We start from the raw sequence: 13,848 nt of genomic DNA, 5'->3' as shown, positions 1-13,848 counted from the left end.
TGGCTTGAAATATAGAAGGATTAATAAGAAGAAAGAAAGAAAAAAAATGTTATAAGCTTCAGCTACCGCTGTCCAAAGCCCTCGCCTTCAAACATTACCACTGCATAAATGCAACGCATAAATGCACATATCCGATTGGGGATCGTGTTGTGAAATACTAGTCCTTATCTGGTGGGCTGATCACCCTTGCTCGATCCTTATCGATAACATCAGGTTTCGGGAGGCAACTTATTCGCCCCGCGACCCGCCGACCCGTAACGAGGTACTCCATCGCAACCTAGTCCATCTATGACTCCTTGCAGCAACCAAAGAGTCAACTGGCCGAAGCCGTGGCGCAGTAACCCAAGGCTGGTATACTCACACATTACATATATCCAAGAAAATCCCCAAGGACCTATTGCGTGCTCCTTCTTTCTCTTCCCCTCCCCTTTGCAAGAGAGTCCAATGATACCTCGAATATTGGTGTAACCCTGCACGGTCCTGTCGTCTGGCGAATAGCCATGTCCAACAAGAACACAAAAGCACTAGCGCATGAAAAGCGCAAGGGCGAGTCTGTAAGTTCTACGTAGCAAAGCATTGAGTCATTATCGACGCTGGTCTCACGAGAATTCAAGGCCTTGAGCGACTTTGCCGAATACGTGGAGCAGCAGCAGAACCTGCGCTTCCCTGCGTCAAGACGGACCAACGTTGTCGCCACGTCCAGTGCCAATGACGCGGAGCACCACGAGGAATTGGATGAACTATTTGATAATCTTGACTTGGCAGACACTGCACCGAGGATACCCCTGAGAGACCTTGTGCTCGGGACGGATGACCACACATTTGAGAAGCTCCATGATGTCATTGCCGAGCGTATCGAGGAGGGGATGGGCGAGACCGTTTTCGAGCTGGGCTACGAAAACAACGGAGACTCCATGAACCTGACCACGGATGACTGGAACACCGCGTACAAGAGACTGGTGGCTGTGGCAAAGGCTGCCGGGGCCGACTGTGAACTGCTTCTGACCAAGAACGTCGGTGGCGAACTCGAGGCAGAGAGCACCGCCAATAAGCCTGACAAGGGAGGTGGATGCAACGGCAAGATTCTTATACGGAGAGTTCCCACTAATGTTGAAGATGTTATTGAGACTAGAATTGCCGTTGTCGGTAATGGTAAGTCGGCCTCCCCAATATTATACATAGTAGGCGTGGGGATTGCGCAGGGAGCTGACTGGTTTTGGTCACTCAAGTTGATGCTGGAAAGAGCTCCATGCTTGGGGTGCTGGTAAAGGGTGACTTGGATGATGGAAGAGGCAAGGCACGTGTGAATCTGTTCCGCCACAAGCACGAAATCGAAAGTGGTCGAACCAGTTCCGTCGGAATGGAGATTATGGGCTTTGATAGCGTGGGGAAAGTAATCACGTCTGATACCCCTGGACGTAAGTGCCGGCTTTTTGCCTTTTGTGGTCTCTGGCCTCTGGCTATAGTTTATTTTTATTAACAACTCCGGATATAGGAAAACTATCATGGGAGGACATTGGCAAGCGAAGTGCCAAGGTAATTACCTTTAGCGATTTGGCTGGCCATGAGAAATACCTGAGAACAACAGTCTTTGGGCTGCTTTCCAGCAGCCCTAACTACTGCCTGCTCATGGTTGCCGCGAACAATGGGCTGGTTGGCATGAGCAAGGAACACCTGGGAATCGCTCTCGCTCTCAACGTGCCCGTCATGGTCGTGGTTACCAAGATTGACATTTGTCCTCCAAATATTCTGCAGGAGACCATTACCCAAATCACCAAGATCATGAGAAGCCCGGGAGCCCGCAAGGTCCCAACATTTATCAAGAACCGCGAGGAGTGTATCAACACAGCCACACAATTTGTCAGCCAGAGAATATGTCCCGTGTTCCAAGTTTCCAACGTGACTGGGGAGAACTTGGGCTTGGTCCGGACTTTTCTGAATATTCTCCCCCACCACGGGAGATACAATACGGATGCGCCATTTGAGTTTCATGTCAACGACACATTCTCGGTGCCATTCACAGGGACAGTCGTTTCTGGAATCGTCAAGTCTGGCGTTGTTCACGAGGGAGACAATGTCCTGATTGGGCCTGACTCCCTGGGACAGTTCACCCCTACAGCTATTCGATCGATTGAGCGCAAGAGAATACGTGTTCCCGCCGCTGTTGCCGGCCAGTCTGCCTCGTTCGCACTGAAGAAGGTAAAGCGCAAAGACGTGCGCAAGGGCATGGTCGTGCTTCCCAAGGTGGAAGGCGAGCCTAACCCCAAGGTTCACCGAGAATTCGTCGCAGAAGGTAAGAAATGACGCTGTTTCGGACAAGGACGTGTGTTTAGACACGAGTACTAAAACCTGCCTACAAAACAGTATTGATTCTATCCCATGCCACCACTATCAAGAAGAAGTACCAGGCGATGCTTCACGTCGGGCCAGTCTCCCAAACTTGCGCCATCATCGATATTGATAGGGAGTTGATACGGACAGGGGACAGAGCGACGGTGGCGTTCCAATTCGTCCAGCGGCCCGAGTACCTTGCGCCAGGCGACCGACTGCTCTTCCGTGAGGGCCGTACTAAAGGCCTGGGCATTGTCAAGGCCGTTGGCTATGACCCCAACCACCCGTTGATGGAAAAGTCTGCGAATGGGGACGACCAGAAGGATCAAGACAAGCCTCACGCGGGACAGCAAGTTCGGGTCAGTGCATAGAAGAAATTGTACGACGCTGGGTCTTTCTCCCAGACAGTGTGGCGAGGGCAGTGGGCCATCTTTCACGATATCATCACAATCTCTGTGCTTTCCTGCATGGGATTTTGGAGACGTTTCTGCTTTGTTGTGCTACCGGAATCCATAGAGCGATTGTTTTTTTCCCCCTCTTCATCTTCCTTCTTTCTCAAATGTTCTTTGTACAGGTCTACTCCTCATTCTTGTTTGTAGTTTTGCCTCCCCTATTTCTGATTTAATCGTAATATATGCAAAGGAGCAGATGCGGCACTGTTACATCTACAACGGCGTGAAGCCTAAGACAAGGTCCTCCTATTTCTGGACCTCCACGCCGGAATATACAGCACGGCTCTCGGATGGTGCTGATGGTTGAAACTTGACTGGCGGATTCCGGAGATGACTTGTAAGACAGCCGGGACAGGCGCCTGCCTGTTTTCGTGTATATTCTCTGCCATGATTGGTTGTTGGGAATGACATGCGTGAGAGACGCCATCAAACGTATGGGATGAGAAACTCTACTTTCCAAATGCCTTGATCTGCAACCAAGGCAGACTGTATCGTAGTTTAAACCGAGACTGACCCCTAACTCGGGTCCGAAGAGACCATTGCCTTACAAAAACGAGTCCAGTTCCCGCCCATGCATCGCCGTCCTGTCCCCTCGCATTATCCGACAAGGACTAATCCATCGCCATCATGACTTGCACAGAAACAAAGCTCCCGCCAACCATGAAGGCCATTGTGCTTCACGGACCGGGCAGCATCACCACCCAAGTCCTCCACGCCATGGTGCACAACGCCGCCAAGGCACTCATCAAGGGCACTGCCGGTGCCGGCGGCCACCCAACATTGAATGAAGCAACCGTACCCAAACACCCCAGGCGGCTACGGCGTGGGCCGAGTTGCCGCCTCCGGGCCGGACACGACGGCCCTGGAGCTCCTCCGCTCAGGGCATCTATCCCGGTCTGAGGACCGTCGTGGCCGGCAAGACGGGCAATCTGGCTGCGGCTACTGCCGCCCACGGCCCCCGTGGACGCTGTTGTGGATTTCAGCCTCCCCTGGCGCGACGGATTCGGAGTCCCTGGGCCAGGCGATTCTTCCCCTCCGGCGGTACGGCCGAGTCTGTATCACTGGTGGGCGTGGCGATGCCGCGCTGCCCGTTCCCCATGGCTTCATGGTGTTCAAGGACTTGGCGCTTCGTGCATCTTGGATGTACGAGAGGGAACATGTCAGAGCCCTCATTAAGATGGCGCAGCCGGGGGCCCTGAAGCTTGGAAAGGCGGCTGGTTTGGAGGTTATTGCTTTTTATCCGTTGGAGAGGATGGAGGAGGCGCCGGACAAGGGATTGGAGGCCGGTGCTTCAGAGTTGGTGGTTATTGGGCCGCAGTGACCATCTTTTGCTTATTGCGGTTGTTGCTTGCGGGTTGTTGAGGACGACTTGAACGGATGCCATGTCATCGAGTATTGAACACTTGTAATGCATTCCTTGACCTTGTTACCATCTATACGGGAAACACCCCATGACAACCTATTACAGCCATCTCCAAGTATACGACATGTTGCAATATACCGGCCTGGCGTGCGATATGTCGGTGCGCTTTTGGGTCAAATTCTTTTTGCCTCCCACTATATGACGTCTGATTGTAGTTTTGCTTCCGAGGTCCTGTGTGACTGTCTCACGGCTGTTGCAGGATAACTAGCTTCTTGGGGGACGAGTCAACGGGCTGCATTTCCGAGAAAATATGTCAATACGATCTTTAATGACTCGCTACCTAGACAATGTGCCCCATGGTATGCTTTTGCTATTTGAACCCAGACACTTCGTTGGCGTGATGCGAGACTTCCAGGCTTCTAGCCAACATTCCACAGTTCACGACGGTTCGAGTATTGGCCTGACAAAAGATGTTTGTGAAAGTTCTCCTCTTCGGCTGTGGAGCACAATTGTGGAAGGCTATTTATCCCCAGTCGTCGATCTACGACGTGTTTTCTGAGTTCCTTGGCCTTTGCGCGATAAACTTACATAATCTCCGTGACAGCATTTACATCATAGGGGCAATTAACCTTAATATCTGTTTCACGATGAGGTACGGCTGGCTCGGAGAATTCGTTGGTGGCGTCTGGCTTCGCCCACGACTGCAACTCAAGTGGTTTTCGCGCATTATCCACTTGCACCAAATTATGCCGGGATATATGTTGATGGAGGTGAAATTTGGCGGTCGCAGACTGATGATGGGGCAACGGGACCGCGACTAGTAATGACGTATTGTCCAGGGATATCATCCAGGCATTGCATTTTACTGCTATGCGCGTCAACAGCACTTTAAATGCGAGTGGCCCAGGCTTGTCATGCGGGACGAATGCTTTTATGCCTTGGAAAGTCGAATTTCAAGGGTACAAGCAAACAAGTGACCAGGAGTAACGTTATAGTGTGATGCAAGAGGAAGGTGTGTCATATTGGCCACCTTTGCAGGGCTTGTCGGGGTGAAGCGGCATTGCGAGCAATGCAATGAGAATAGCCACACAGCAAATACAACATTGTAGTCTTCTTAGCCTGCCCGTTGTTCGCCACGAGTACCGCTGTCTGGGGTTTGCTGACGACGCACCCAAGACAGCTTTAGGGCACTGCAACCCTTCGCTGCTTGTCTCAGACAAGGAAATGTTCTGCACAATGGCATGGCACCGGACCCTTGCGGCAGACAGTCCGGGGTCTCAAAAGAAAGGGTCTTGCGATTTGCGATTCGGGGAACAACTCCTCCCCATGCAACTCGGCTCTTTCGGATATCACGGCGCCATGGCCCGGCGGCATCAGGTGACGTGACAGGACAAAGCTCGGCATGCTGAAGTCGTATCATCAAGCCCGTGAGGGATGAGAGGCACGGACGGGTGGCATTTGGATGGTGGCGGAAGGGTCGGAGTTCACACTGGCTGTCTGTCCAAGGGATATCCGAACCCTCGAGATTCGGGATGTCTTGATTTTCAAAGAGTAAACGAATTCATTCCTTGACCTTCGCTATTGCCCTGCCACGAGTGCATTGTGAGCAGGCCTTTGCATACAAAGCAACATCTAATACCTCTCTAAGCAGAAATAACAAGGCTAAGCCGCACATTGAAGCCAAGTGAGCCAAGCTCAAACTCGCGTAAAGCGACTCCACCCGTCCCAAAATTTCTGCTCGGCGTCTGCCCAACTACTACTACCAGCCTGCCGCAGCGTTGGGGGCACACCGGCCGAGACTCCTGACGTGAACATCCAAGACTGGGCTACTCCGTACTCCGTACGGAGTATCAAGTCACGACTGACGTCGCCTTTGCTGTGTCCCATGCTGGCGCTGGTGGGGGGTCGGCGTCACCAGGGCTAACGGACAGGCGTTATGACGAGCCCAAAAAGAAGGTTGCTGAAGTCTGGAATGTGTTTTGTCAACAATGCGGATTGTCGAGTCGTATCCAGTAGTCTAGTCGAGGGGATCGGTGTGAATGACGAATCAATAATGACCCCTAGAGTAAATTATCGCTTCCCTAGCCACTTGGGAACTCTCATTGTTTGCAGCTGACGTTGGCCCGCCTTCCATGCAATGCAGGCGCAAACGCACAACTGCCGCTGCGTAACAACACGCTCTCGACTGTGAACGGAATATTCCATCGGCCGCCACGGCGTTCCTCGGACGCTCCACGGTATCATGGGTCCTTCTGACTGGCGTCAGCGCCACCAAAGCCTCACAACCTTCTCCCGGGGACGGGACAGAACGGCAAGCCTCACGGCGAGGAAGCAAAGTTTGTCGACGCCCGTGGAAATAACGGCAACGGGCGGAGACGAGCTGTTCACGACCCGCTTATTTTGTAATATTCACTGATGGCAGGGAGTCCCGAGTATGTACGCAGCATCTCTCGGATAGCAGTCGGATCGCAGTTCGATCGGAGTGTAGGGCTAGTTCCCGCGGGGATTTTTCTCACTACCCGAGTTAGCTTTTGCTCGCTTTCTTTGTTTAGCAACTTGCGAGTTTGGGGTCCATAGGCTGGTGCTGCTAGGGTGACGGCCTGTGCCAAATAGCATCAACTACGTAACCGGGGCCGAGGGTGGTGTCTTGACAGCCAGGAAAAGAAATAGTATATTATCTGGTGCAGTAGCCCATGCCTGACACCTTGGGTTGGTTGCCGACCCGTCTTGTAACATCTGTGTGGACGGTAGTTGAACGCCGTTTGAGAACAAACAAGCCACCTATACCAGACTCATTCGATTTTTCATTTTCGATTCCACCTACCCCGTTCGGTCTTTGTATCTCCGAAACAGACATTGTACATTCCGTCTTCATAGATAGCTCTCACATGGCGGTTGGTCCAACGTTATAATCGAGTCGGATATTGTGCTAGGGAAACTCTGTGCCTCTCGTGGCGCCAGAACCCAGCAGCCAAGTCTACAGTGGCGCATCCTACCCAAGCGAAAATAGAGAGCCTAGGTGAGTGGCAGCCCGGCCTGCATTGCCCTCAGGTGATCCCAGTCCCGAATCACACAACGACGGTTGCTTGGTTGTTTTGGTATCAAATCCCAGTGGCATTGTGCCAATTTCCGTGTGATGGGGGGCCTCGTGCCGACAGGCGTGGTCCTTTCATTAGTTGGGCTCCCAGAGAGATTCCATCGGCATCTTGTCCACCCGTGGGATACCGGCCAGAAGTCTGTCCACGTCGCCGGCATTTGCGGAGCGTTGGCCGCAAGCCATTAAGATGACAGATGGGAGCCGGGGGTCCCATGGAATCGGCAGACCGAATTGACAAATTACAAGGCGCTGCAATGCTGAGCAAGCATGGCTGACTGCATCTGACTCCAGTTTCAATCCCTGTTGCTTCTCCAGGCTCGGCTAGTCCTGCATCCCCTGTCAGCGCAGGTCGTGGTCGGAGGAGAGCGTGCTCATGTGTGCGTCGTTGACGTAGTTGCAACACTGTCCCTCTCGCTCGCCTTGCTAGTATTTGCTATTGACGGCAACGAGGGCACACGAACCGGTTTATTTTTACTTTTTTGTGTCTTTGTTCTCGTCCTGCCGGGTCGCTCAAACGTTCAAAGCCAGCCGTGCAGCAACGTCTCCGCCGCTTTGCGTTCCGCATTCGTTCGCAGCCTTTCGTGGCAGCATCAACACGACACGACACTCAACGTGTTGAGTTTGGAGTGACGGGCTAGCGTCGCAAGTCCTCCGGTCCTACCAGGTTCTTGTCACCCTCATCACGGTCGTCCCTTCCCTGCCGTCGTCTCTTGCATCGCACCTGCCGTCAGCTACGGCGTCCAGCTAGGAAGAATCTAGGGACATTTCCCTCCGGACTAGCCAGAGGAAACCAAAATTGTGAGTACTAAATTCATTGATTCAGAGCTCCAAAGCTTGAAAGCTTTTTTTTGTCCTTTTTTCCTTCTCTTTTTGTGGTCCTCCCGCTGCCCCTGCAACTCAATTCCAATCTTGCCATTTTGCCTTTGGAGCCGAACTCAAGGAGCCCCCTTGGCTGGCCTCACATCTCCCGGCGTTCTTGATTACAACGACTTTGGCCTTTCTCTCTCTCTCTGGCCTTGGGCTTTGGTGTTGTTTGCTGTACTGTACATATCTGAACGGCGAACGGTTGACCGAGCTGCCTAGTCGCCGCGGGCCCTCATTTTTATTAGATCTGCTCTAGCAGATGCCTCGGGGTCTATCCCCCAATCTCTGTCAGGCTTGGCTGCGACAGTCTCGTCTCAGTTCCACGCACATGCACACATGCACACATGCACACGCAAGAGTGCATAACTATACACTCATTCTCAACGGCGCACGACTCGAGCATCGAGCCTTTTGTGCTGCCTTTAAGCCATAAAACCGCCAAAACTCTGTCTCTCCCGCCGTGGCCATTTTCTCTCATCCGAATTGTTGTTGCATCGTCGCCATATCTGGGAATACATTTCCCCTCTTGTTTTAAGTTTGGTCACGTTTGATGCGCCTCGTGGCATTTGAGATCCCCCAAGGTTCAAAGGTACACCTCAGACCCAGCTGGTTGCAGCAGAGAGACGACGAGCCATAGGGCGTGAGCTTGCAACGTTGAACATTGAAGCCATTGCTCGACACATGCCATCTCCCATCTGTCTTTGGTGTTTCGTCTGAGCAACGTCTCGCGCCTCACTCACCACCCCTCTATGACCTCCCCATGCTTCGTGGCCCTCGTTTGTTAATTTGGCGGCACTGGACACCATTCTGACGACGGGTTGCACCTTGTCGTCGCCTCTGGGAAGAGGGATCGACCTGGTGCCTGGCAGTTCCAAGGCTCTCCACCCGTCTAATTTTACTTTCCACTTGGGCTTGATGCGCCCAAGCTTGTGTCTTGAGTTTCACGACTCAAGTCTCGGGTCTTGGGCACTGGCGTCGACTGCATGAACAGCCCACCCCATCAACACCAAATTCGACCACGTACTCCGTACTATAACCAAGTCCACCGAGTCAACCCTTGCCCCATCCGGTCAAGAAATGACGGCCAGTGCCGTTTCGGCCGTTTTCTAGACCCGTTCTGTAGCAAGAAATCGTCAAAATCAATCTATGTCCTCCTTGGCTCATCCCATTGTTTTTTTTTTTTTTTTTAGTTTCTCTTTTCCCTCCTAAACACCCCCTCCCCATTTGATTCATGCTCATCAATTCACCGTATCGCTGCAATAACACGGCTTGCAAGAGCGCTCGCAGAGCTTCACTGAGCCTCGGCTAGCGCCGTGTTTGCGTTGCAGCAGCAGCAGCAGCAGCATAACCGCACCGCTCTGGGGAGACATTGCAACAAGAACATTCAGAGCAAACTGTTAACACATCACAATGACAGCTTCGCGGCAGCAACGTCGACAACGCTCAGGCCCTTGGCTGGCCACCAACAACACTGGCATCTTCTACCGCCCCGAGGCCCACATCGACCGCCGTTCGCCATCAACAGACTGCTTCCCTACACCGCTCATCAGCCCTAGACGATCGAGACCGCACGCTATACACGTCGTCACTTATCCATCTGGATACGTGCCCCGCGAATTGCGTCCCGACGCAAAAGCCAATAGGGAAAGATCGCAAAGGAGCCGCGGCGAAAGACCACCAAGATCGAACCCCGACTCGGAAGTGCCGTTGGCGTTTTCCGGCGCCACATACCCCGGCATTGGCCAGAGCAGCAGCATTAACAGCAACCGCCGCAGCAGCAAGATATTCCATCACAAGAGAAACGGCTCGTCGACATCCTCGTCGTCGCAAATTTTTAGACCCGCTCTAGGAAAACTCATTGCGTCGATTTCAGGACGGTCACCAAACAACACCGAGGCCTCGCAACCACGCCAACAACCACCGACACAAGCGACACCAGCACCAGGGCGGGCGCAGGTACAGACACACTCCGCTGTCCCCGCGACGACACTATCGGCATCGGCAGGGGTGCTGGCGTCCCCGGCCTATGACGACGCCCGTCAAGACTCGGCAGCCCAGATTCCACAGCAGCCCCACCAACTGTCTCCCCCAGGCCTCTCGCCTCATCGGCCATCCCACCCACACCCTTCGGACGAAATGGCTGTAGCCAGCAGTAATCCTCCGGCTGCATACAACATTGCAAGTCACCGGAATAGCCTCATGTCTGTCCGCTCCGCAAAGTCTGCCGTCACATCACTCGTGACCGAGGTCCCCAAGCCTGTTGCCAGTGGTAGCGGCGTCTCCTGCTCAATACTCCTGGCTGAGCGCAACATCTTCCTCACCGGCTTTGATCACGACGGCCATGTGCACCGCGATGGCCAGACTGGCACCGCCCTCTTACGTGGAAAGTTGCAACTGAACGTGACCAAGAATGTCAAGATCAAGGCAATCCAGCTCAAGCTCCTGGGGCGTGCCCGCACCGAGTGGCCTGAGGGCATCCCTCCCCTGAAGCAGGACGTCTGTGAGGAGGAAAGCTTGAGGACGCAGGTCTTGACATTTTTCAATGCCATGCACGACGGCTGGGAGGGTGAATACGGCAACCAGTGCACATACAAGTTGAAGTCCAGTTCAGCAAACTCAAGTAGCACAAACCTTGCCGTACCCCAGGCACCCCATCGTCCAGTCAGCCTTCTGCTCTCGTCATCCTCACGAAATGGCTTGACTGCCAAGGAGCTTAAGAGACTTTCATTGCAGAATACGCAGTCACGCAGCTTTGGCAAGAGCGAGAACGGAGTGGCCACGGCAACTCAAGTCAAGGGCTTCAAGGTGTTCTATCCAGGCACTTATAACTATACCTTTGAGCTCCCTATTGATCACCACCAGTTAGAGACAACCAAGTTGCAATATGGCTCAGTAAAATGGGAGCTCCATGCGAGTGTGGATCGCGCCGGTGCATTCAAGCCCAACTTGCATGGCACCAAGGAAGTTTCCATTGTGCGACTGCCAGATCAAATGTCTCTGGAGACAACCGAACCAATTTCCATATCAAGACAATGGGAAGACCAACTTCATTATGACATCGTCATTTCTGGGAAGAGCTTCCCTATCGGCTCAAAGATCCCGATTGCTTTCAAGCTCACGCCACTTGCCAAGGTGCAATTGCACAAGTTGAAGGTATACGTGACGGAGTCAATTGAGTACTGGACAAATGATAAACGCGTCACGAGAAAGGATCCGGGACGCAAGATTCTCCTCCTCGAGAAGACAGCAGGTAAACCACTTGATGCCAACTGGGCCACGTCAGATCTCACCACCGTTCGCGGTGGCGAGCTTCAGCCCGAACAACGCCGCCAGGCCAGAGATATTGCGAATTTGAGGCGCGCACGGGAAGCGCAAAGACGCGGCAGGGCTGCTGAACCGCTCCCCGAACCGACGAACAACTTGCTCGGTGATCTTGACCTTGGCTTGGAGCACATGTGGGGGTCTACAGAGATAGAGGCAAACGTTCAGCTTCCAACATGCCAAATGATGGCGAAGAACAAGGATCTCAGGCTCAATCCAGACTGTAGCTGGAAAAATGTCAACGTCTATCACTGGATCAAGATCGTTCTGAGAATCAGCCGCATAGACCCCGAGGACCCATCAGGGAAGAAACGCCGACATTTTGAAATCAGCATCGACTCGCCCTTCACAGTGCTCAATTGCCGGGCAACGCAGGCTAACACGAACCTGCCAGCATACGCTGGCCCCAACAACAATCAAACACCTCATCAGTCAGTATGTGGCTGCCCCGACTCGGCCTCATTGCCGTGCGAAGGCTCGCAAAACTCATCCACCGGCACGTTGCCTGGAACGGAGTTGAGCAATGACGGTTTCCCGCTGCCGCCCCAAGCTGCTCATCTTGCGCACTCAGCAATGAGCCCCATGTCCAGCATCAGTAGTCCCCTGCGGTCGGTGGATGATTTGGGCATTCAAGGCGAGCCGCGGCCAATTCACTTGTTACGCGTGCCCAGCTTCAATCCACCCGCGTTTGACGACGATACAGCGCCGCCACCGCTTCTCGTCAACGAAGTTCAAGGGGCAGCAAATGCTCCTGTTATGACACCACCTCCTCAATATGATGCTGTGGTGGGAACCCCGAGCGTGGATGGTTTGGCTGATTACTTTACTCGTCTTGCCAACGCAGGCTACGGGAATGAAGATGACAACGACTCTGGATCGGATGATTCTGACGAGTTGCCTACGAGGATATTAGATCGGACCGGGCGAGTCAACGTGGCACACCCTAGAACCCCGGGAAGTCGGATGCCCAGCCGAAGTTTTGAAATTTCGCGGCCTCCGGTCAACTTGCAACTTGGGGACTTGCCAACCCGGCCTGGTATAAACAATGAAGCTAATGCCGTTAACTGAAAGAGAAGTACGAAGAAAAGAGTATGAAAGGATGATACGACGTTGATGTACTGGGACGAGACTAGGCCATACACTTTCCTATCGATCGGTACTACAATTAAAATTGAGGAACTGTGAACGCATTGGGACGACAAACGGCGTTTTTTGCCTTGATACTGGACCTGGACCGGAAACGAGGAAAGGGAGGCGTTGGGAAAAGCTATTAGCATGTGGATTTGTGGAGTTCATACCCAGCCGATGTAAAGGCTGATGATGATATTGGACGAGTCAGATAGACATGATTATGTGAATATGTACGAAGAGGCTGCACATAGTGAGACATTTAAATAAATACCTGTGAGCGACATTTTGCTATGGGCCGCGCTTGAAAACATGGCTTGTAAGATGAGCCACGTGCAAAGATGTGGGAAGTAAGAGAGGCAGAGAGATGTCTTTAGACGCCAGGCTCCTCTCCAGCATGAATCCGTCGCGGTGACTCTGTTTACCTGCACAAGCCAAGCCAGTTCAATGCTGTCAGCCAAGTCGAACATGGCCATGCCCAACGAAGGCAGCTAGCTAAAGAATGTCACGGATTGAAAACGGGGAAGAAGAAGAAAATGCCAAGTAGAGATGACCCAACCAAACAGCTCATCTCGTTGGACGGGCAGACAAAGCCGTCGGCCATTCCACGGTCTCGTAAGTTGCGGGTGTCTCTGCAGATTCCAGCACGCCAAGTAAACTTCTTGATAGAAGCTAAAGCATGATTGATTACCCACGGACTTTCTGACAGAAATGACAATCGAGACTCATTCTGGCCCCGCTGCTTGTTTGCCTGCCGGACGGACGGCGGACCTCATGTGAGAAGGCCAGGTATATACATGGAAGGGGGGGTCGCAGGAGCTGCTGCGGTGCAAGAGTAATTGATGCCCAGAACTGGCATGGAGCCAGGGAAACCTTGGCCGAGATGGTGAGAGTTGGGCGGTGAGGCCTAAAACGTGGCGAGGACATGGACTTGATTTATTTACCGTCTTTTGGCAACTCCGCACGGGAGCCTTAGACGCGCTAGGCTAATAACGAGGACATTGTGGAGAGATGGCGAGGGAGGCATGTCCTTGCTTGCTTGTCTTGGGAAGAGTCTGGTTGAATACTACTTAAGTTAGTGTCTAGTATATTTTGTGCACATGCATATATGCACGAGCGTTGGCTGATGGGGAAGTGAGATGTGCATTATTGTGAAAAAGCTGAGCTTCGGGGCGCGGGGACAAGTAGAGCTTGAAGATTCAATATGTTTCTTGCTTTTGAGAAGGAGCCAAGTAGCTGGTGGATTGGATCAGTTTGTCGATTGGTTTGCTCTCCCCCCTCTCCCCCCCCCC

At 52.9% G+C, this 13,848-nt stretch overlaps 3 protein-coding genes across 3 annotated transcripts; all 3 read left to right on the top strand.

Annotated features, from left to right (window-relative positions):
* Nucleotides 1-500: 500 nt before the first annotated feature.
* Nucleotides 501-2,702, top strand: MAA_02451 (elongation factor Tu GTP binding domain-containing protein; the record flags this gene model as incomplete). The annotated part of the gene is made up of 5 exons (XM_007820449.1): nt 501-554; nt 615-1,152; nt 1,230-1,418; nt 1,496-2,293; nt 2,365-2,702. 5 exons carry the CDS (start codon nt 501-503, stop codon nt 2,700-2,702), a joined length of 1,917 nt encoding a protein of 638 aa, XP_007818640.1.
* Nucleotides 2,703-3,443: 741 nt separating this feature from the next.
* On the top strand, nt 3,444-4,104 carry MAA_02452 (alcohol dehydrogenase; the record flags this gene model as incomplete). The annotated part of the gene is made up of 2 exons (XM_007820450.2): nt 3,444-3,543; nt 3,596-4,104. 2 exons carry the CDS (start codon nt 3,444-3,446, stop codon nt 4,102-4,104), a joined length of 609 nt encoding a protein of 202 aa, XP_007818641.2.
* A 5,413-nt stretch (nt 4,105-9,517) lies between these two features.
* Nucleotides 9,518-12,496, top strand: MAA_02453 (arrestin domain-containing protein; the record flags this gene model as incomplete). The annotated part of the gene is made up of 1 exon (XM_007820451.1): nt 9,518-12,496. The coding sequence occupies one exon, from the start codon at nt 9,518-9,520 to the stop codon at nt 12,494-12,496; it is 2,979 nt and encodes a 992-aa protein (XP_007818642.1).
* Nucleotides 12,497-13,848: the final 1,352 nt, after the last annotated feature.

Source organism: Metarhizium robertsii, assembly GCF_000187425.2.
Source record: "Metarhizium robertsii ARSEF 23 chromosome Unknown MAA_Scf_1, whole genome shotgun sequence".
Lineage (NCBI taxonomy): Eukaryota > Fungi > Ascomycota > Sordariomycetes > Hypocreales > Clavicipitaceae > Metarhizium > Metarhizium robertsii.
This window is presented reverse-complemented; position numbering and strand designations above follow the sequence as displayed.